At 53.5% G+C, this 22,602-nt stretch overlaps 2 protein-coding genes across 2 annotated transcripts; both read right to left on the minus strand.

Annotated features, from left to right (window-relative positions):
- Positions 1-1,046: 1,046 nt before the first annotated feature.
- Positions 1,047-1,805, minus strand: KRTAP17-1 (keratin associated protein 17-1). The gene is made up of 2 exons (XM_077789324.1): positions 1,430-1,805; positions 1,047-1,183 (listed from the first exon to the last, which is right to left on the minus strand). The coding sequence occupies exons 1-2, from the start codon at positions 1,803-1,805 to the stop codon at positions 1,047-1,049; spliced, it is 513 nt and encodes a 170-aa protein (XP_077645450.1).
- A 5,878-nt stretch (positions 1,806-7,683) lies between these two features.
- Positions 7,684-17,498, minus strand: LOC110476839 (uncharacterized). The gene is made up of 3 exons (XM_077789325.1): positions 16,420-17,498; positions 12,213-12,472; positions 7,684-8,215 (listed from the first exon to the last, which is right to left on the minus strand). Exons 1-3 carry the CDS (start codon positions 17,469-17,471, stop codon positions 7,977-7,979), a joined length of 1,551 nt encoding a protein of 516 aa, XP_077645451.1. The 5' UTR covers positions 17,472-17,498; the 3' UTR covers positions 7,684-7,976.
- Positions 17,499-22,602: the final 5,104 nt, after the last annotated feature.

Genomic DNA, 22,602 nt, shown 5'->3' on the forward strand with positions numbered 1-22,602 from the left:
AGGGCCCGGGGGCACCTGGGCCCATGAAGGGGCAGGACTGTGCTCACCCTACAGTGGTCTCTGCATCCCTTACAAAGCTCCTGCTCCTCGGAGAGGCATCCCTGGATCCACGGGGACCATTCTGAGCAAGAAATGGTTTTTTGGGGGTCATTTGTTGGATTTTTGAGGGAATTGCCTTTGCAGAGGTTGGCGAGGGAGGCTTGGGGCGGTGTTAATCTCCACCCCGAAAACCCCCGTCCTACACCTGCTTTGGCTTCTTTCCCTTTTCCTGCAGCAGAAATCCCCACCTGTGACGCTGGGAAAGTGGCTGATGGTGCCAGGAGGGGATGGAGGCCCTCGTCCGGGCTGGGGAGGTGCCAGGAGCTCTGGGCACGCGGTGCCGTGACTCACAGCGGCTCCCAGAAATCCTCCTGGGGTCTCCTCTCCCAGCCCTACCAGACCCGACCAGGAGTGTGGGGCCTTTCAGCCTGTTAGAGCCATTCCCAAATCCTCTTTCTGCCTTTTTTCCCCAGGGCTTTTTTTGGAGGTTTTTGGTGACAATCCAGCTGCAGCCGTGGGCTTGCGGTCCCAAACTGACGCCTCTGCTTTCTTCCTCTCTGGTGAAATGTGGATTTTTCTTACACAACCTTATTAATATTTAATTACCTCCTTGCATAAACAGTCCGTGATGAAAACTGTTACTTTACCAAGCAGGAAACTGCCTGACGTGGGAATGAGGAGCCACCAGGTGGAACCAACCCGGAGCCTCCTGGTGAGGGCGGGTGAGGCCGCTGCAAGCCCAGCTTTGGCCACCAGAAGGACCAGGAGCCACTCAGACGGATGAGGAGATAAAACCACGGATGCCAGGAGGGTTTGAGCCAACATTTTTTATTGCCTCCACGTCTGCTGTGAAATGAAGAGCATTTTAAATTTCACAGCATCAGCGGGTCACGACTTGGGAGCGCGTTACAAGCAGGGGGACAGAGCAGAGATCGGTGACGACGCAGGACATGGCTGGGGGGGAACAGGGACAAGTTCCCTTTGCTTCCCCTCACTCCTCACGTCCTTTATTTCATCTTCCGAGCTGGCACTTTGCAGATCTGCTTCTGCTGCTGGCGGGGGATGCCCTTGGCCACGGGCACACAGCCCTGCTGGATCGGAGGGGGACGGGGACAGGGACAGGTCTGCACTGGGATGCTCTGCACTGGTGGGGGACAGCACTGCACTGGTGGGGGACAGCACTGCACTGGTGGGGGGCAGCTCTGCACTGGTGGGGGACAGCTTTGCACTGGGATTCTCTGCACTGGTTGGGGACAGCTCTGCACTGGTTGGGGACAGCACTGCACTGGTGGGGGGCAGCTTTGCACTGGGATTCTCTGCACTGGTGGGGGACAGCTCTGCACTGGTGGGGGACAGCTCTGCACTGGGACGCTCTGCGTGGCCGTCCCACAGCACGGCTTCCCGCCCTGGGCCACTGATCCCTGGCACCTCTCGGAGCACACGGACCTCCCGTAGCCCTGGCAGCCCCCCGAGCCCCCGTAGCTGTACGTGGGTCTCCTGACGCAGCTGCCACCCCCTCCGTGGCACGAGCCCGAGGAGCCGGCGTAGCCGTGGCAGCGCTCGGCGCAGCGGGGCTGCCGGTAGCCGTAGTGGCGGTAGTCGTGGCCCCTCATGCCCTCCGCGCCCTCGCCGTGGCAGCCCGAGGAGCAGCACGTGGCGTAGCCGTAGCGGAAGGGCGTGCGCCGCGTGTCCAGCCAGGAGCCCGAGGGATCGTACCAGGTGGAGTTGAGGTTGAAGTAGGATTCTCTTCCGGAGGAGTAAATCATGTTGGGGCTGTGGGGAGAAACCTGGAAAAGAGATGGGTTGGTGTCAGCATCTCCTCTGATCGATTTAATTTCCTGTGGGGTTTATCTTGAGGGCCTGGATCTGGAGGAAATTCCTGCGGTTGCCCAAGGCTGGTTAGATTGCATCCAAATTGCATCCAAACCCTCCTTCTCACCTTCCCTTTCCGATTTTTCACCTCCAAGAACAAAACCAACCGCAAGGCACCACCACATGTGGCAGCACCGCTGTAAATCCCACCCCCGGGTCCCTCAAGAGCTTCTCCAGTGGCAGAGCGTGGTCTGAAGGTCCAGGTGTGACCTCCCAAATCCAAACCCCCATCCAAGAAGGGATGAGCCTCACCAGGTCTCAAATGAAGCCAGGCGCTGCCCAGGGGAGCAGAATGTGAGAGGCCAAGGGGCCGAGGGCTTTTATAGAGCTCTGAATGTTCCCCTGAAGGTGAAACACACGGCAGGAACGAGGATTAAATTATTTATTGGCAAAACATCTCCGCCATTTGGATGCTGTTCCCGGCGCCTGGCATGTTGTGCTTGACTCACCATTTCTGATAAGCATCTTTTAATTATAACATCGGTCCCCAGCGGGGCACATAAAAGTCTGAGATGGCCTAAGCCCCACTTTGGCTGGGTGAGACAGGCAATAAAGGACTTATTCACCCTCTGCAGGGGTGACCTGTGAGTCAGGAGCGGTGATGGCACCGCTCTGACCCTCCCCTCCCGCTGCCCGTGAGGAGCATCTCCAGCTGAAGCACGAGCAGGTGATGGGAAGAGCCAGCTCAGAGTCACCAAAAGCAAATTGTGCCCGTCGGTTTCCGTGATGAAGGGCTTGGCTCTGGGCACGAGGGAGCGAGGGCGGGCAGGGCCTGACACGGCTTTTCCAGGGAATTTCTGGCTGCCTCATTCCTGGAAGTGTCCAAGGCCGGGCTGGCCAGGGCTGGGATGGTGGAAGGTGTCCATGAGAGTTGCAGTGAGATGATCCCTAAGGTCCCTCCCAACCCAAACCATTCCGTGATTGTTTCTCCTCCATTGCTGCATTCCAGACTTGCCTTTCCTCTCACCCCCAAATTGGTTTTTTGAGGTCCTTTCCAACCCAACTCATTCCATGATTCTGTTTCTCCATTTCTGCATTCCAAACTTGCCTTTCCCCTCACCCCCAAGTTGGTTTTTTGAGGTCCTTTTCAACCCAACTCATTCCATGATTCTGTTTCTCCTCCATTTCTGCATTCCAAACTTGCTTTTCCCCTCACCCCCAAGTTGGTTTTTTGAGTTTCCTCCCAACCCAAACCATTCCACAATTCCATGGTTCTGCCCCAACTTCTGCAAGGTTTTTGGCGCAGTCTCCGACAGCAGCCTCAGGGTTAAACTGGTGGAGACTTGGACTGGGTGGATGAAAAAGGAGCTGATTCTGGTGCTGGTGATGTTTAACACCTTCATTAAAACCCTGGATAATGTGATGGACTTGGAAAATCCTCAAATTGGGGTGTGGGGCTGGAATTCTGAAGGAACAGGTCCGTGGCTGGGATGGGGTAACTGGGATGGGGTAACTGGGATGGGGTAACTGGGATGGGGTAACTGGGATGGGTAACTGGGATGGGGTAACTGGGATGGGGTAACTGGGATGGGTAACTGGGATGGGAGGGCTGGTGAAAAGCAGCTCGGAAGAGAAACTGGACCAAATCAGACCTGGAAGCGAGGGCTGAGCTGGCCCTTGGTCTGTGGGCCCTGAGTCACTGTGCTGGGAACTGGGAAAAGGTTGGGAAGAAAATGCCTAATAAAAAAAGGTTTCTGCCTGAAGGTAAATTCCACAGGTAAGTGTTTTCTTTTTTTTATTTATCTAGTGATTTTTTATTTGGCTAGAATTAGACACGAGAGAAATAAATTGTTGTGGTGAAGAAAACGAGGATTGAATTTCCTTTTTTTCCTTCCCAGCTCTCAGCGGTGGCTGTGTGAGGACACGCCCGGGCGATGCCGAGACAACACAAAGAAATTAAATTATTTCTTTTCATGCACTTTGCGGGAGGCTTTTCGGGCAAAGTGAGGAGAAGGAGCAGGTTATCCGTGTGCCTGCACCTTCCTGCAGGAGCGAAAAGGCATCCCCGGCATGCACAGCCACCCCTCCCGTGCCGGGCCACGCGGTCATTATCATAATTAACATGTAAATGAGGATGCCCTCCCCATGCCCTGCTTCCATCCAGGGGATGGAGGTGCTGGCCCGGCCGCAGAGCAGATGTTGGTGCCCGGATCTGCCCATCCCGAGCTCCCGGGGTGGGTAAATCCCGGTGGGGAGGATTTTCCAGCTCCCAGCCTGGAGAAATCCCTGCGGGCAGAGCTGAAACCCTCCCGTGTGAGCCCTGACTGATTTAAATGTACGAATTTCCTCGCCGGGGTTTTAATGGCTTTCGACATCTTCTCGTTGTAATGTCGGTGATGCTTGCGGGGGCAAGAAAGAGAGGAACCGATGGTTTGCTAAACATTTTTCAACTTTATTCTTGAATACAGGGGGAGGAGATAAAGTTGCAGGAGTCCGTGGTGCTCCTGGCCGTCACAGTGGCTCCTTTTTTCCTCGTAAAGACCCGGAGCTGCTTCCAAACAACCGTGAAAGCACAGCCCGGTGAAGCCCGGGAGAGCAGATCCCTCTGCTGCTGCCCAGAGAGAGCCAAAGCCCGGCAGGGGAGGACACCCCGAGTTTAAAGTGTCGGTGCTGGGGCCAAGCAGGGGATGGCAGACCCCAAATCTGATGTGCAAAGAGCAGCAGCCAGCCCGGAGCGGCGCTGGGAGCATCCCTGGGGCCCGGGGGGCGAATCCCCCCGAGCGGGCAGGAGCTGGGGAGGGGTCCCCGGGCTCAGTTCTTCACGCAGAGCGGCACCAGCGTGACCTGCTTGTGCTGCTGGTGCTGGCCGGGCTGCGGTGGCAGGGGGCCGGCGGGGCAGCAGCGCTGGGCGGGCCGGGGGCAGCCGGGCACGGGCCGGGGGCAGCAGGGCACGGGCCGGGGGCAGCCGGGCACGGGCCGGGGGCAGCAGGGCACGGGCCGGGGGCAGCGCTGGATGCAGGGGCAGCGATGCTGCAGCGGCAGCGGCTGCAGGACCACCGGGGGCTCCTCATCCTGCTCGGGGCACTGCTCCAGCCGCCGGCGGGGCTTCCCGCAGGAGTCGCGCTCCGGGCACGGCGGGCACGGGCGGTGCTGCTCCAGCGGCCGGCGGCGGATCTTCACGGGCGGGGGGCACACGGGGGGCACCGGGCTCACCTCCACCCGCCGCCGGGGCTTGCAGCTCGGCGGGGCTGGGCAGCAGGAGGGCCGGGGCGGGCACAGATCGCCGGGCTGGCAGCCCCGGGGCGGGCTCTGGCTGGAGCCCTCGGTGTCGTGGCTGAGGCTGCCGGGGTTGGGGCAGATCTCGGGGGGCTTGGGGCAGATCTCGGGGGGGTCGTGGCTGCCGTGGCCGCAGCCCGAGCGGTGCTGGCACAGGTCGTGGTCGGTGCCGCCTTTGTGGTGCAGCATCCTAGGACAGAGATCACAGAAGCGGGGAGTTATCGAGGGTGGGAAAGAATCCCAGGGTCATCCAGTCCAGCCTGTGATGGACCAACATCGCCCAGCCCAGAGCACCGAGTGCCACGTCCAGGAATTCCTTGGGCACCTCCAGGGATGGGCACTCCAAGCCTCCCTGGGCAGCCCCTGCCAAGCCCTGACCGCCCTTTCCAGGAGGAAATTCCTCCCGAGTCCAACCCGAAACTGCTTCTCTCCTGTTCCCTGGGAGCAGAGCCCGACCCCCGCTGCTGTCCCCTCCTGTCAGGAGCTGTGCAGAGCCCCAAATTCCCCCTGAACCTCCTTTTCTCCAAGCTGAGCCCCCCAATTCCCTCGGGAGCTGCTTCTCCCATGACTCACAAATCCTTTGAGGGTGACCAAGCCCTTGGGCATAAACAACCTTGGAAACAGCAAAGAAAACACCGACGCCTTTTTTTTCTTCTTCTTCTTCTTTTTTTTTTTTTTTCTTTTTTGCTATTTCCAATGGGAAACGGGGGAATCTGAGAGAAAGCAACTCACCCTGCGAGCAGAAACGGACGGGCTGAGCAGGGAGTCGAGTCCTGAGGACAGAGCTGGGGCTGAAAGCTTTTATACGCGGCCGAGCTCTCCTGGGAATGAGGCACGTCCTGGGAATGAATAGCTGAGCACTGAGGCCGCTGCCGTGTGTGTGTGTGTGTGTGTGTGTGTTTTTTGTTCCTGGAACTCGCTGTCGGGTTAATCAGCCACAATTAGCGCCTGGCCCGGTGTGGCCAGCGCTCTGCAGAGGCAGTGCCCATTATCCCATTAGTTCTGGCCCTGCTCGGATGGGCTCCTGGCTCGGGTTAGTCACACGGATCCCGGGCGCGGATACCTGGGATGCCGCGGTGCTGAGTGATGCGCCCAGCAGGGGACTCGGGTGGCGGTGGGAAAACCACAGGGAGGTCCAGGAGTCCTCCAGAGGAAGAGGAAGGAATCCAGGGTGGCCCCAGCACCGCGAGGAGCGGCGGGTGCTGCTCCTGTGGGTGACTGGGAGATGGGAATCCGGGATCCCTACGGGCACCGGGCACGGGGGGACAGTGGCAGGCTGGGCATGGGGCGTTTGGAGGTTTATTCCCTGATTTAAATGGGTTTAATTCGCTCCCAAGTGCGGAGCATCTTGGCTACAGCGCGGAAAAGACTTTTATGTGTGGAAAGTCTGGAATGGGGACACCAGAGGAGCGATGACCTCACACAGAAACAATTCCAGGCTCTGCCAAGCGCCCTGTCCACCTTTCTGGCATTTTTGCTTTGATTCACACTCCGTGGAGCTGCTCCGTTTTGCATTTCTGTGGCCGAGACGTTTTTTAAGTACCAGGAAAATTCCTCTCCCAGGAACCCCCCGGGGCTCCGAAGGCATTTCCATGTGGAGTAAGGGATGCTCAGAGCTCCGTCCAGTGGAATTTGGGTTTGAATCACTGGGAAAAGCATCCGCAGAATTCGGGGGTGTGGCTCCACGGCTGTGCTGGCACCTGACAGGGCTCTGCTGTAATTTATTCCAGAGCTACAGGAGAAGTAGAATTGCCTGGCAGGAAGCCATGGGATTTGTGCAGAAAGGTGAAAAAGACCTCGGGATCTGTTAGGGCCAAACAGGATTTTACGTTTAGAACTCATTGCCAGAGTCCCAAGTTTCTGCTGGATTTGGATTTTTTTTTCAATTTTAGAGAAGTTTTGGAGCCACTTCCCTTCCCGAGGATTTCACAAATCCCCAAGTGTGAATATTGAATTTCTGATCTGGTCTCTTAAAGTTTCCCACATTTTAATAGAACCCAGAAAAAATGGCTCAGTGTTTCTGGATCCTTCAGGCTGCACCTAAATCTCATCAGCCTGGGCTAGTGGGAGGTGTCCCTGTCCACAGCAGGGGATGGCACTGGACGAGCTTTAAAGTCCCTTCCAACCTGAACCATCCTATTTAATAAATATTTAATTGATCTATAATCAAGATTTAATTGGTTGATTTAATCAATTTAAGAACCCTCCTTTAAAGCTCAGCAAATTCTCTGGGAAGATTCAAATTAGGAAAAAGAGACCTCCAGCTCTGGCTTTAGGACCACAGAGATGCTTTGGCTGTGAACTGGATCTCAAATCAGCAGGAGAAAGATGGAATTAAACTGATGCTCCTCCTGCTGAGGTGACATTTTTCACTTGCAAGTCCCGTTTTCCCCCAGGTGAGCATCGGCCCAAGGAGTTCACCAGGTACACCAGGCGTTGTCGTCATGGAATGCCAAACATGCAAAATTAATTACATTAATCAATTAGGCAAATGCTAAACACATCCCACACTACTGTTCAAGGGATAAAGAGAAATGAATAAACATAACCCAGTAGTTTGCAGGATCAGAAGTTATAAATTTTATTGGCTTTCATGGCTAATTGGGGATTAAAGAAAGAGAAGGGAGAAGGAGACAGCACCGAACATCCCATCACCAAGAGGGGAAGGAAGAGCAGCGCCAGAAACTCGCTGGGCAGCGGCTCCAGGGCGCAGCCAAGCACCTGGGCACTAAAGGCAGCAAAAAGAGAAGTTCTCAGCGTCCAAGCACAGCAGGAAGAGCGTCTGGGCTGGGATCCACGTCCACATCCACGTCCACATCCGTGTCCGAGCCAGGCACCGCCGGGCGAGCTCAGTTGCCGCCGCAGCAGCCGCCGCAGCAGCCGCCGTTGTTGTTGCTGCTGATGGTGTAGCAGCAGGACGTGGGCATGCAGCAGGACTGCATGGGCATGCAGCAGGGGCTGCAGCACTGCATGGGGCTGCAGCACATGGGGGTCTTGCAGCAGCGGGGGCTGCTGTAGCAGCACACGGTGTAGTTATTCCCGCCGCCGCATCCGCAGCATCCGTTGGGCATCTTGGGGGTGGTGGGAGCTGGAAGGAGCAGAGAGAGGCTGTGAGGGGGAGCAGCAGGTTTGGGAGCAGGGGTGAATTCGAGGCTCTGGTCATTCATTTCCTGCTGGGGCTTCAAGGAGGCCAAACCCAGGCGTGTGCTGTTTGGAAATTGTGCCCGCAGCTCTGGGTTTTTCCCGTGGTGCAGGTGCCCAGCGACTCATTCTGGTGTCTCAGAAAGAGCAGCCCAGCACTGAGCTCTCACTCTGGGCCTTTCTGGAATATTCTCCATGCCCCTCCCCTGCCTGGCCCAGCTGATACCCCCAGAGCCTCCCCAAACATTCCCAGGTCATTCCCGGAACTCCTCGTGCAGAGTTTGTAAAACCCCGACGCCCGAGCCCCATCCCAGATTCCCAGCAATGCCTGTATCTGCTATAAGACATCCAAAATTCCATTTTGGGAGGTGAAGGAAGGATCAGAAGTTCTCACTTACCCTGCTGAAGAGTGAGGAGAGCTGAAGGAGGAGAAGACGAGCGAATGAAGTGAGCTGGGCCCGGAGCCCTTTTATACTCCCGGCCATCCTTCCTCCTGGAAGTGAGACAGCCATTGACCATTCCAGCTTCCCTGTTTATCCATCCAAACCCATATTTTTTAGCCATAGGTGTCTCCTGGAATTTGCATTTTGCCTCATTACCGGCGATCACCACGCTTGTTCTGCCTCGTCACGGTTTAGCCTGGAGATAATCAAAGGGCTGCCATGAATTTGGATGAATTTGTCCTCCCCACAACCTTGCGAGGGAGCCAAAAAATGTGGCCTTGTATCTGCTGGACGGAGATGTTCCGGGCCTGACTCAGCAGCAGCTGGTGCTGAATCAGTGCGGGAGCCCCGGAATCGTGACGGTCGTTCCGTCGGGATGGCGTTTGGGACAAATTGGGAAAACGTCAGGAAAATGGGGGTGTTTGTTCCTGGTCACTGGACGTGCACGTGAGGAGTTTTACAGGGTAAATGTAACAGAATAGAAACCCATTGAGATTTAAGTGAAATGTGCTGCTTTGGATTATTATTATGCTAGCATAGGTAAAATGTGATGGTTAGTCTCCAGCTCTGTGCTCTTGTAGGAACTGTCTCCGCTGAGGAGAAAAAATGCGAATTTCCAAGCTGAAGAGATAAGAGAGGCACCTTAAGCTTTGAAATGAAAAGAAAAAAATCCAAAGCTGAGTCTGCAAAAGATGAGCAAAGTGACCAGAGAGTTCTCGGTACAAGGACTTCTCTCTGTACAAGGACTAATTGCAAGCTATGATGTGAAAGCAGTGAAATGAATATTCATGAACCTATTGTGAAATTCTATGCATATGCACTAGAAGAAAAAATAAAAAACCATCAAGAATTCTCAGGGGGGCACATGTCCTTTAAAAGGGGAACAGTGCTGCAATAAACATTCTGGCTTTACAACTTTTACAAAGTTGTGGAGTTTGATTTATTTTTCTGCAATTCAGAGGGAGCAAGGGGTCTTTGGGATGTCTGGGGCTCAGTCACCTGCATGTGACTCCGTACAAATCCGTTGTGGAATGGTTTGGGTTGAAAAGGACCTTAAAGATCATCCAATTCCACCCCACAGCCATGGGCAGGGACACGTCTAGGCTGCTCAGAGCTCCATCCAGCCTGTCCTTGGACACTTCCAGGTTTGGGAAGTTCTCGCTTTATTTATTAACTTTTATTCCTAGTAGTATTTTTATTAATATTTAAGTTCAAAGGTTAAGGGGCAGCTCTGCCTGTGCAAGAGGCAGCACAAGGGACGGTGGCTTCAGGACTGGGTGTGGGGCACCCAAATCAACATTTCCCTCTGCAGCCTCCCCTGGATCCAGCTGAAGTCCAGCTGGGTCCTGGAATCCTGGCCCTGAGCAGGGATTGAGGGCTTGGAGTTGGTGCAGGACCCTCTGAGGGTGTTGGAAGGGGAGGGAGCCCAGAATGAACCAAAAGTGAGGAGATTGAGGTGGAAGAGAAGGGCCCAGCACAGAAACTGCTCCTCACCGGGCTGGTGGAGCTGAATGAGGGGCCGGGACTCAGGAGACTTTGTTGAGGTGAAAAAAATTTTCTGTGAGGGAGAGAGGAAGGGAGGGACATCAAGGTAAGGCAGAGCCTTGGGCAGCGGAACCCTGGCAGGAGCACCGGGGAGGAATTTTGGGAGGAATTTTTTCACGGGTGTGAAATTGCAGCTCTCAGTTGAAGACCTCGCCACATTATCTTGAAAGCTGCCTAATGAGAGGATGGTGGATCCTGCCTGGCCAGTTCCCTGCTCCTGCCTGACATCCCCAGGGATCCCGGGGCTGCTCAGGAGAGGGGTCGGCCCAGGTGAGCTGGGGCCAGCCCCGAGGACGGTGACAAGGACCTTGCTTTGTTCTCTGTGCAGTGCAAAGGGGAGCAGACGGAGATTTTAGAGCTGTTTCACCCCTGCAGGAAATGCCAACAGCTCCTTTCCAGGCTTCCCTGGCATGAGAGCAATTCCTGGAGTGGAACACGGGAGAAGAAACGCGGTAATTGTGGCTTCTCCGCGAAGAGCAGGAGAACATGCACGGCATTTCCTTCCTGGTGGGAGAGACAAATACACCTGGACAGATCCATTTATTAATTTATTAATTTACAAGAATGAACGGGGCAGAAGCAAAGGGACACACTCCACTTGTTCCTCCTGAGGGAAATTTTCCATGGCAGCTGTGAGAAGGGAGGTCGAGGTGGGCGTTTCCCACCCTGGATGGTCGTGTCCAGCTCTTGGTGGAACCAAGGTACCCAAATCATCTTTGGGGAGTGGGATGTGGATCAATGCAAACAAGGGACTGAAGCAGGGGGCAAACAGAGTCAGAAAATGGCATAAAATGCATCAAAAGGGTGGCAGTGCAGAACTTCCGTGTTTTGGTGCTATCCCAACCCACCCTCGAAGGCAGCAGAGGTTTCTCAGCATTTGTTTTACAACTTCAGTTCAGTGTCTGGCAACTCAGATGGCAGAGGAAGAACCTCCACGTCCTGAGTGTCAGACGGTCTGCAGGGACTGGCTGTGGGACCTGAGGCAGATTTTGGCTGGCTGGGATGCATCTGTGTCAGACTCTTCCTGAAAACATCCCCATTTTTTGTGAGTTTATGAATTATTTTCACAGAACCAGAAACTGGTTTGGGTTGGAAGGGACCTTAAAAATCTACTTATTCCATGCCCTGCCATGGGCAGGGACACCTTCCACTATCCCAGGTGGTTCCAAGCCCTGTCCAACCTGATCTTGGGTACTTCTAGGGATGGCACAACCAGAAATTCCCTGGAAAACCTTGCCAGGTCCTCACCACCTTCACAGGGAACAATTTCTTCCCAATATCCAACCTCAATTTCCCCTCTGCCAGTCTGACCCCACTGCCCCTTGTCCTGTCACTGCAGTTCCTGATGAAATTCCCTCTCCAGCTTCTCTGGAGCTGCTCCATGTCCTGGAAGGTGCTGTGAGGTCTCCACACAACATTTTTTCTCCTATTCTCTTCCTATTTCTCTGCTATTTTATACCAAGAGGGCAAATATCACCCCCAGAGGTGCCAGAAGCTCCAATTTGAATTAATTTACCACCAGGGATGCCCTGGTTTTATTTGAGTGAACACCTTGGCGACAGGAGAGTCCCAACAATGGGGAAGAATGCCAGGAAAAGGTGAAAGGTGAGGCAAAACCCCCTGGATCCACCAGTGAACAAACAGCTCAACGCCAAGAGGTTGCAGGGTCACAAACTACGGATTTTTTATTGTTTTTTTCCAGACAGATTGAAGCAGAACAGTGATGAAAAGGGCGAAACAACCCACACACCAAGAGGAGAATGAAGAGCAGCGCCAGCGCTCACAGGAGAAACTCGCTGGGCGGCGGCTTCAGGGCACATCACAAGCGCAAGGTGAGGGAAGGCAGGAGAAGATTTGGAGTTTTGCAGCCTCTAAGCGCAGGAGGAGGAGCATTTGGGGTGCTATCCACATCCAAATCCGTATCCAAGAGGGAACGAGCCGGGTGCGTTCAGTTGCCGCCGCAGCAGCCGCCGTTGCCGCCGCCGCAGCAGCCGCCGTTGTTGTTGCTGGTGATGGTGTAGCAGCAGGGCATGGACATGCAGCAGGACTGCATGGGCATGCAGCAGGGGGTGCAGCAGGGGCTGCAGCACTGCATGGGGCTGCAGCACATCGGCCTCTTGCAGGTCTTGGGGCTGCTGTAGCAGCACATGGTGTAGCTGCTACTTCCGCCACCGCAGCATCCGTTGGGCATCTTGGCGATGGGAGTGGAGGCGAAGCTGGAAGGGAAAGAGAGAATTTGTCTTTTACTCTGCTTGAATCTGAGTCAGCTTAAAGCATTCTTATCCCCAAATCCATCCCAAACTGGCCAGGGATGTCCTGAATCCCAGGACAGACTCCTGTGCTTCTGGCTTTTTGTCCAGTACTGGTTCTGCCAGAGAGATTCCACCTCAAAATCAATCTCTGGTCCCCAAAACCAATCTGCGATCCCAAATCTTCTGCAGTGTCCAGTCCCAAACCAGACAGCCCAGAAAATCCTGGAGAAGCCCAGGGAAACAGAGTCCCAAAGTAAAGGCAAGTAGCAAAGTCCAACTTACCCTGCTGAGCAGTGGAGGGAGGAGAGGAGAAGAGGCGATGATCGAATGAAGACCCCTGGGCTGGGGAGCCTTTTATTCGCTCCAGAGCCTCCTCCCCTGGAAATGAGGCATCCCTTGGCAATTCCGACTGGTGGATCACCCGGGGTATCCCCTCACGTGTCTTCCTCCCCCGATGTTTAATCTCTGCCTCTTTCTGTTTGCTCACCACCTCAATTGTGCCCCATAATTACTCCTCCAGAGGAACAACAGATGCAAATTTTCTAATGGATTTGCGTTAATGGGACCGGAGGGAGGGAGCTCTGAGGTATTCCCATCCCTTCCCAAGGAATCACCTTGGGACACAGGGACACTTAACAATGTGCCTGGGGGAGCCAGGTGCTGAAGCAGTGGGACAACCATGCCTGGAACTTGGAGCTGTCATTGCTCATGTGTCCCCTCTGCCCCTGGCCAGGATATCTGGGGGCCAGTGGAAATTTTTGGTCAACGGGAATCCTTTTTTTCCTGCCTCTGTGGTCAAAGTTTAGGCTGAAATTTCCCCTCTCTCAGTCTTTGCTCTTGGGCCTCCCTTTGGGGTGCTGGGTTCTCACACTCCCTGTTTTGTAATTTTTATTGTATTATTATGATTTTTTTCATTTTTATTCCTGCAATGGATAAGTTGAGTCTAAATGAAGGGGTTTTCAAAGCAGCAGTGCACACAGGAGGGTTTTCCCCTGTGTTTGTTCCACACATCCCATTTTCTGAGGTTATCCCAAAGGTTTCTGGGACTGAGGACACTTGTGCTGATCACGTTTGAGTGATCACAGGAGGAACTGTGGCCACATGCAGAGCAGGGACATCTCCACATTGGAAGACGTTGATGACGTTTCCACGTGATGAGAGGGACCTCCAGTAAAAAATGGGAATTCCAGGATGCTGAGGCGGCACCAATTCATGGCAAAAAGAGGCTGCCATCACATCCAGGAGACTCTGACTGTGAGGCTGACGTGGTGGCAGGTGATCCCTGGTGACTGGGACAGGATCTGCCTTTCCAGGATGTGACCATGACCTCCTGTGACGTCGGGTGTCCCCTCTGGAATTGTCCCCAGGGGAGCATTGTTTTGGTCACTCAATAATAACCAAGAGTTGCCTGCAGGAAGCAACGTCCTCCTTGTGTAAACCCTCAAACATCTCCCTTGAATCAATCATTCATCGCATTTTTATCAGGTTTTATTGTTGTCCTGTTGGCCAAGGTGATCCTGGTGTTGTAGTCATGGAAATATGGAGAAATTTGGGTTGGAAGAAACCCCAAAGATCATCCAGTCCAACCCTCCTGGGTGGGCAGGGACACCTTCCACTATCCCAAGTTGCTTCACACCCTGTCCAGCCTTGGACACTTCCAGGGACTGGGCACCCATGGAATACCCTGTGCCAGGGCATCACCACCCTTGCAGGGAAGGATTTCTTCTCAATATCCCATTTCAACCTGCCTCATCTCCAGGCTGAACCTCCCCACCACTGCCAGTATTTCCAGCATTTTCCCTGCTGTTCAACGCTATTTAACCTGCACTTGGGTCAGAAATAACATCTACACAAAGTTCCTTTTTTGGGCCACGCCCCATCCTGTGACGTCTTTGGAACATCCATGGTGGTTCTGTGAGTTTGAGACCTTCATGAATCTGTCCCTGCAGCTTCTCCAGTGTAGGGTAAGGCCACATGTGGTGGAGCTCTTGTCTATCTGGAGATGTCCCTGTCCATGGCGTGTTGGAATGAGATGGTTTTTGACATCCCTTCCAACCCAACCTGTCCCATGATTCTGTGGTTCAAGGATGGAATGAATATTCACAAGATTCCCTAAACAAAAAGAGCTTTATAAAACATTCTGATCTGGCACATCCTTCTGCCTGCGCATTGTGCCTGATTTACAATAAATAAAAACCCTCCTGAAGAACCCAACAGTGTTTTCAGAGAGTCAAACACATAGAGAAAATGATTTTAATGCAGATGTGTGAAGGTTGGAGGAAGCAAATCAAGCCAGAGCTCCAGGCATTTTCTCCAGACCTGCAATTCCGAGCTGAGTCCTGAATTTTAATAGCAAAGAAAGTCCCAGCCAGGGAGGGAAGGTATCGTTGACTCACGGGTTTGCTATTTTAGGAATGAGGCTTTTAGGTTGGATGCCAACCCCGGGTTTCATTCCCGGGCTCACAGTCCAGGAATACGTGGGGGAAACGCTCTGCTCCCGTAAAAATCGTTCAAGGATTTCAAGGGATTTTATTTCTGGAAGATGGTGGTGGGAAGAAGATGCTGCCTGCTGTCCAGTGAGTAGTGAATTCCTATTGGAATACCCCTTCAAGGTCAGGGGTGAGCTCCTGTGCATCTCACATCTGTCCACAACTTCCTCCCGAGGGGCAGCTCCCATCTCTGCTCTGGGACCAGGGGCAGGACCTGAGGGAATGGCTGGAGCTGTGCCAGGGAGGGTCTAGGTTGGATATTTCTGGAAAGTTCTTCCCCCAGAGGGTGGTGGGGCACTGCCCAGGCTCCCCAGGGAATGGGCTTGGCCACGAGGCCGCCAGAGCTCCGGGAGTGTTTGGATAACGCATCTCAGGGTGGGATTTTGGGGTGTCTGTGGAGGGGCAGGAGTTGGACTCCATGATCCTGATGGACCTTTTCCAAGTCAGGATATTTGTGGAGTCTCTGATTTATGGAGTGCTGTGGTTTCAGGTGGTGCTCGGTCCTCGCCCTTTGAGTTTTAATTACTTCAGCTTTCCGTTTGGTAGTAAAATCTGAGCTGAGGTGAACGACCAGGAGGGGCAAGAAGGAATCAAGGAATGGTTTGGGCTGGAAAGGACTTTAAAGCTCATCCCATTCCTCCCCTTGCCATGAGACACCTCCCACTGTCCCAGGCTGCTCCAAACCCTCCAACCTGGATCCAGGGGCACCCACAGCTCCTCTGGGCACCCATTCCAGAGGATCAGGAATGCTCCGCTTGCTTCAGATGTGGCTTAATTTGTGCCAAGAGCCTGGACAGCTCTTTGTGTCCCAACTGCTCTGCTGTGCCACCGGGACACACCCAGACCTTGGCACAGATGGTGCCAGAATGAGGACAAACTCTGGGCAAGATGGCAAACTCTGGGCAAGGTGACAAACTCTGGGCAAGGTGGCAAATCCTGGGCAAGGTGGCAAATCCTGGGCAGAGTGACAAACTCTGGGCAAAGTGGCAAATTCTGGGCAATGTGACAAATTAAGGGCAAAGCCATGTAAGAACGACCAAAAGACCAAATATTGCGTTTTGCTTAATGCTAAATTTTATTGTCTACAAGTCAAGAGAGGAAATGAAGAGTGGTCACAGTGACACCAAAGGTTTCCCAAACACCAAGAGGAGAATTAACACCCCACTAATATCTAATGCCTTATACAATGGGCGATAAATTCAGGAGTACTCAAGACAGTCAATAATTAAAGACAATCGATAACTAAAGGACGGAAAGAAGCAGCAGCTTAAGCTTGGAAAGAAGAAGAAAATCGCTATGAATTGGCTCCATCACCATGAGAACCAGAAGCAAACGAGCAACTTTTCAGCTCCTTGTGCCCATTCCTGGAGCCCTCGGAGCCAGCTGGGGGCTCAGCAGGTCTTCCTGAGGCTGGCACAGCACTGCTGGATGGGGATGCAGGGGGTGCAGCACTTCTTCACTGGGGTGCAGCAAACCACCACGGGCTTCTTCACCACATAGGAGCAGCAGCACCGGGACCCGCAGGGGCAGCAGCAGGGCCGTGGGACACAGCACACGGACTTCTGGCACACCTTGGTGCAGCACACGGACTGGCACGGGTTGCAGCAGGTTTGGCACGGGTCACAGCAGGGCTTCTGGCACGGGTCACAGCAGGTCTGGCACGGGTCACAACAGGTCTGGCATGGGTCACAGCAGGGCTTCTGGCACGAGTCACAGCAGGTCTGGCACGGGTCACAGCAAGGCTTCTGGCACGGGTCACAGCAGGTCTGGCACGGGTCACAGCAAGGCTTCTGGCATGGGTCACAGCAGGTCTGGCACGGGTCACAGCAAGGCTTCTGGCATGGGTCACAGCAGACAGTCTGGCATGGGTCACAGCAGGGCTTCTGGCATGGGTCACAGCAGACAGTCTGGCACGGGTCACAGCAAGGCTTCTGGCATGGATCACAGCAAGGCTTCTGGCATGGATCACAGCAGGTCTGGCACGGATCACAGCAAGGCTTCTGGCATGGATCACAGCAGGTCTGGCATGGGTCACAGCAAGGCTTCTGGCACGGGTCACAGCAGACAGTCTGGCATGGATCACAGCAGGGCTTCTGGCATGGATCACAGCAGGTTTGGCACGGGTCACAGCAAGGCTTCTGGCACGGGTCACAGCAGGTCTGGCACGGGTCACAGCAGGGCTTCTGGCATGGATCACAGCAGGTCTGACATGGGTCACAGCAGGGCTTCTGGCACGGGTCACAGCAGGTCTGACATGGGTCACAGCAGGGCTTCTGGCACGGGTCACAGCAGGTCTGACATGGGTCACAGCACACAGTCTTCTGGCACGGGTCGCAGCAGCAGGATTGCTGGCATGGGGAGCAGCACACGGTCTTGCAGGGGCTGCAGCACACGGTCTTGCAGGGGCTGCAGCACACGGTCTTGCTCTTCACGACAGAGCAGCATCCCGTGGAACAGCATCCAGTGGAGCACATGGTGTTGGGAGAGGAGCGAAGGGTGGCCGGAGCGAGGACCTGGAACACAAAGAACTTTGAGATTCAGCCCATCTTTCCACAGTGCCCAGGCCCTCATCCCACCTCGCTTCCTATTTCTTCGTCTTGAGTTGGAAACCCAAGATCCTCGCAGGAATCGAACCAACTGTTGCTCTGTCCCAGAGATATCTGAACTCTCCTGGGACCTGCCCGTGCTCATCTAGGACATTCCCTCCCTGAATTTCCACCCCGAGCAGCTCCTTTCCACTGTGCTCTCTCCACCTTTTCCAAGAGGCAACAGTCTCAGAAAAATCGGGATTTCAGGGAGAGCTGTAGATCATGGAGCCCCCAGTAATCATAAAACACTGAAACCATGGAATTGCAAAACCTTAGAACCGTAAAGCCATCGGATCACAAACCTATGGAACCAGAAACCCATGGAATCACAAACCCATGGAACCATAAACCCATGGAATCACAGACCAACAGAACCAAAGAACATTTTGGGTGGGAAGACACCTTTGAAGGTCCATCCGGCCCAACGCCCAGCAGAGATCAGACACAAAGACCCAGCCTCAATTCATCACTTGCCCAAAGCCAAATGAGAACAAACGATCCCTGGTAGGAAACACTCACCGTTCTTGCTGAGAGCTGAAGGTGTGTGAGGAGCAGAGGCACCTGGAGACCTTTTATTGAGGTTGGAGTTGTCCTGCCGGACATGAGGTACCCCCCAGCAATCCGTGATTTACGCACTAAGCCTGTACTTATTCACCCAATGGGCCTTCATGTGTTTAGTCTTTGCCTCGTGGCTTTTGACCAACCCCTCAATTTTGGGTTATTATCAATCTGTCGTGTGAATTTTTTACAATTTTTTAATGTCGAGTTAATTCTTGTGGGACGCTCGAAGGCGTTGTTTCTGCTCGCTTTGCATATGGTAAGGCTGGTGCATGGAGATGATTAATTGACATAAAAATCCTAATGAAGATGGAGGTGCAGTGGATTCCAGAGGCGTGCAGAAGCTTCTGGACGTCAGTTGCTCCTTGATATATTTTAAAAATAGAATTCCAGGAAGTGCAATTCCATGGTCCCATGCTTTGTGTCTGAATGCAGAAATGGTGGAGCCCAAAGTCCTTGTTTGGGGCCACCAGAAGGGCAAACCCAGAAAGTTCTCAGTGTTTCATCCCTCACCCCCTCATCCCATCCGTGCATGGGAAAACACCTGGGAATAGAATCATGGAATATCCCATGCTGGAAGGGACCCACAGGGACCATCCAGACCAACCTCTGGCCCTGCACAGCCCCAAAAACCCACCCTGAGCCCGAGGTCATTATCCAAACTCTCCTTGAGCTCTCTCAGGCTCAAGGCCTTGCCAATATCAGACATTTTAACTGCAAATTCATTGTGCAAATTTGGAATTGGTTTCGGGTCAAATTGGAGCCTTTGGGTCAAATTGGATCCTGTGTTTTTCCAATTCCTCTTTGACATATTTAAATAAAAGCAAAATGCAAAACTGCTCTGGAAGTTTTGCATCCTGTTTATGCTCGGCATAACTTGATCTGCAAAATTCCTGTTCAATTCTTTTCAGATTCCAAGATGCCCTGGAGTAATGGAAGAGCCACCCATGGATGTTAATTCTGGAAGAACTCCGTGCTCAGCTCCCAGTCACTCGCTGGCAGCGATTAGCGCTGATGCTAATGATCACGTTGTGATCAGCCATTAATGATGGATGTTAATATCTGTTTTGCATAAAAGCTCCGTGTGATGTCCTGAGCATGTCGAGGATCTCAAATTAAACCACGACTTTATTAAAAAATGATCTCTCTCCGGTCAGGGGAAATGTTTGGTGTCTGAGGTCACCCCCAGGGGAAGGGCTGATGCACTCCCTGCATCCCGGGAGACCCCTCACTTCTGCTGGGGTGAGGGAGGGGCGATTTAGGCTGCGTTTGCTCATCCAGTTCTGGACGTTGAGGACCCTTTGGGTCACCAGAACCTCCCATTTGACGCAAGACCTCTGTTTCCCCCAGTTCTGCTCTTGAAGCTTTGGCCACGTCACAATTCGAGGAGCTGGTCCTGCTTTGAGGAATTCACAGGACCGTGAAGTCACCACTTCTCCAGGCAAGGCCATCCCAAGGTCAACGTTCCTGTTCCCTCGAAGCTTAATTTCCTATTGGCTTCAGCTGTGTTAATGACCTTGCGCCAGGTGCGGCTCATTATCTCCTAATTAGTGATTGACATTCGCATGGGCTGAGCCCCCGCGAGGAGGCTCGGGCAGGGGATTCCAGAGCCTCTGGAGAAACTCCAGCATTAAAAATGTGGGACATTCTGAGCTGGGAGGTGATGGAAGAGAGGTTGGCCAAAATGTTGACTTTGTACAGATTCGGTGCATGGATTCATCCAGTGAGCCAAAAAAACCTCACCCCCATTGTTGAGTTGGATGGGAACACCAGAGGTGTTTAAAGCTCTGCAAGGTGGATTCATAGATCCAACAGCAATTTTAAAGAGGAAAACATTCAAATTAGGGCCATAAAAATGTCTCAATTATATTTTGCTTTGAGTGCAAGGCTCTGGAAGGTGCCCAGAGGAGCAGAGCTCTGTTTGTTTGGAGATTCAGGAAAGCAATCCTGAGGCAAATTCCTCCCCATTAATCCCTGGGGGTTTCCTCACAGTTTATCCTCCATTGTGTCGTTATTTGTGTCCTTAGCAGAGTAGAAATGTCCCTTCAGGCCACCTGGAGGAGAGGATTTCTCTTGCCAAATGTTTGTGGCTCTTCGAGGCCTTCCCACTCTCACAGGGAACAATTTCCTCCTGATATCCCACCTAAAACTCCTCTCCATCACTCTGAAATAATTTCCTCGTGTCTTGCCCCTGCAGTTCAGGAGGGAAAGTCCCTCTCCAGCTTCCCTGGAGCCCCTGCAGGTCCTGGGAGAGGCTCTGAAGTCTCCACAGGCTCAACATTCCCAACATTCCCAGCCTGGCTCCATGGGGGAAATGCTCCTTATCAACTTTATGGTCTTCTCTGGATTTGGAGAAGGAAATAAAATGTGCTGTGGTCAGTGATGGAGGAGAAAGTTGGAAGCTGGGGCAGCACAGGGAAGTGAAAGTCTCTGCTTGAAGACCAAACCACTTCTGTGGCCAGGAAACCTCAGTAACTCCATTCCCACCTGCAGGGAGGGCAGGAATGAGTAAGAAAATCATTTTTTCAGGCTCCTGTGAGGCTGAGCCACCTCTCAGCAAGGGCAGAAACCCCCAGGCAGGTGAATCATTCATTGCTCTCTCTCCCAGCCTCAACTTTTCCTTTTTAACCCATTCCTCGCTAATGAGCGTTTTCTCCAGAACCTATAAATAACTAATTCCAATTGCTTTTTGACCAAGTGGTCATTTAGTGGCTATTGCAGCACCCAGCTCATTCCAGGCTGTTTCCCACGCCAGGGATGGGTGATGAGGGATGAATCACGCTGGGGAAACCTTCACTTATTTTACATTGCAGAAACTGGTTAATTGAGGCTGCTCCGTGTTCCAAACCCTGCAGGATTTGATTTTATTTTGGTTCCAAAAATAGCAGTGTCTCTGAGAGCAGAAACATGCGGGGAAAACATGAACACACAGGTCAGGTGGAAACCCGAACCCCCAACAAGGTAAGGAGTTGTTTCCCCCAGGAATTCACCCCATGTGCTCCTCCCAGCCCTGCAGCTGTTTTCCATGGATTTCATGTTTCCTTGGCATTCCCCCAGCTCCAGGGATTAAATTATGATTCCAAACACACAAGGAAACAGAGATGATGCCAGACCAGCATGGAAACCCAGAGTAATCCCAGAGAAAAGAGATCCCAGACCACCAAATCCAACCTGTTCCCGATCCTCACCTTCTCACCCAGCCCAGAGCACTGAGGGACATCTCCAGGCCTTCCCTGGACCCCTCCAGGGATGGCGGCTCCAAACCTCCCTGGCAGCCCTTTCCAAGGCCTGACCACGCTTTTCCAGGAGGAAATTCCTCCTGATGTCCCCCCGATCCTCCTTTCTTCTCAGCTGAGCCCACCCAGCTCCCGCAGTTCTCCAGACCCTTGTCCTGCTGCCCCAGCCCCTTCCCCAGCTCCGTTCCCTTCTCTGGACACACTCCAGCTCCTCAGTGTCCCTCTTGACCATTGACCCAACCAATCTAATGGAGCAGTGACTGAAAACATCCAGGACTGTTTGGTCGGCTTGAAACACCATTTTTATTGTCTTGCTGGAGGACGAAGCAGCGAAGCAAGAAGGGAACCATTCCCAGCATCGGCAGAGGAAAGATAAACAGCTCAGAGCTCCTTAAACCGAGAGGTTTCATCCTAAGACTGCATCACCTCTGGCAGTTTGAGAAGGTTTTTCTTGGAGAGAAGTGACGAAGCTGGAAGGGGCGGGCGAGGAGCGAGCCGGTGCTGGATCCTGCCTCAGTACTTGGGGTAGCACGGGGGCAGCTTGCAGATGTTCTTGGTGACCTGGGGGCAGACCGGGGGGCAATAACGCTGCACCGGGGGGCAGCAGGGCTGCACCGGGGGGCAGTAACGCTGCACTGGAGGGTAGCAGGGCTGCACCGGGGGGCAGCAGGGTGTCACATAGGTGAACTTCTGCACGGGCTGCCTCTGGATGGTGTAGTGGCACGAGGGCCCCGAGTGGCAGGAGGAGCGGGATCTGTGGCAGGAGGAGCGGGATCCGTGGCAGGAGGACTCGTAGTCATGGCAGGACCCGCGGGAGCACATTGTCCTGGAGTTCTGGCAAAGCTGTTTGGAGCAAGGAATCAATGTGGTGAGAGGAGACTCTGGTTCTCTTCCTATATTCCTCCTCTTTCTTTTTAATAATATTTTTTCTTGATATTTCCTGTGAACTGTTTCTCTCCTTTTTTCACCTGCCTAACCCAGACTCAACACCCCCTCGATCCTGCCGGGTCTGCTGGGAGTGCTCTGGGAATTGGGGTGTGAAATTTGGTCCCTGTGAGTCAATTGGAGCCCCAGGAGCCCATCTGCCAGGCCCCAGTTCCAGCAGAGTTTGTGTCACCCCAGGATCCCTCTGGGGGCTGCGCCTTTCCAGGATTCCCAGGCATCCTTATTTTCCATCTGCCATTCCCCACCTCTCCCTCCCTCAGCACAGGCAGGAGGCACTT

Source organism: Lonchura striata, chromosome 33 (genome assembly GCF_046129695.1).
Source record: "Lonchura striata isolate bLonStr1 chromosome 33, bLonStr1.mat, whole genome shotgun sequence".
NCBI classification, from domain to species: Eukaryota; Metazoa; Chordata; class Aves; order Passeriformes; family Estrildidae; genus Lonchura; species Lonchura striata.

Bases quoted from the DNA above. Each gene is read 5' to 3' on its own strand.
- KRTAP17-1 (XM_077789324.1), bottom strand. From the start codon at position 1,805: ATGATTTACTCCTCCGGAAGAGAATCCTACTTCAACCTCAACTCCACC. The intron at 1,184-1,429 runs GTGGGACGGCCA...GTCCCCCACCAG, and splicing joins CCAGGGCGGGAAGCCGTGCT to TGCAGAGCATCCCAGTGCAG.
- LOC110476839 (XM_077789325.1), bottom strand. From the start codon at position 17,471: ATGTGCTCCACTGGATGCTGTTCCACGGGATGCTGCTCTGTCGTGAAG. The intron at 12,473-16,419 runs GTGCTGTGCCAG...TTTCCCTTCCAG, and splicing joins CCCTGCATCCCCATCCAGCA to CTTCGCCTCCACTCCCATCG. The intron at 8,216-12,212 runs GCAACTGAACGC...TGCTCCTTCCAG, and splicing joins CAACGGCGGCTGCTGCGGCG to CTCCCACCACCCCCAAGATG.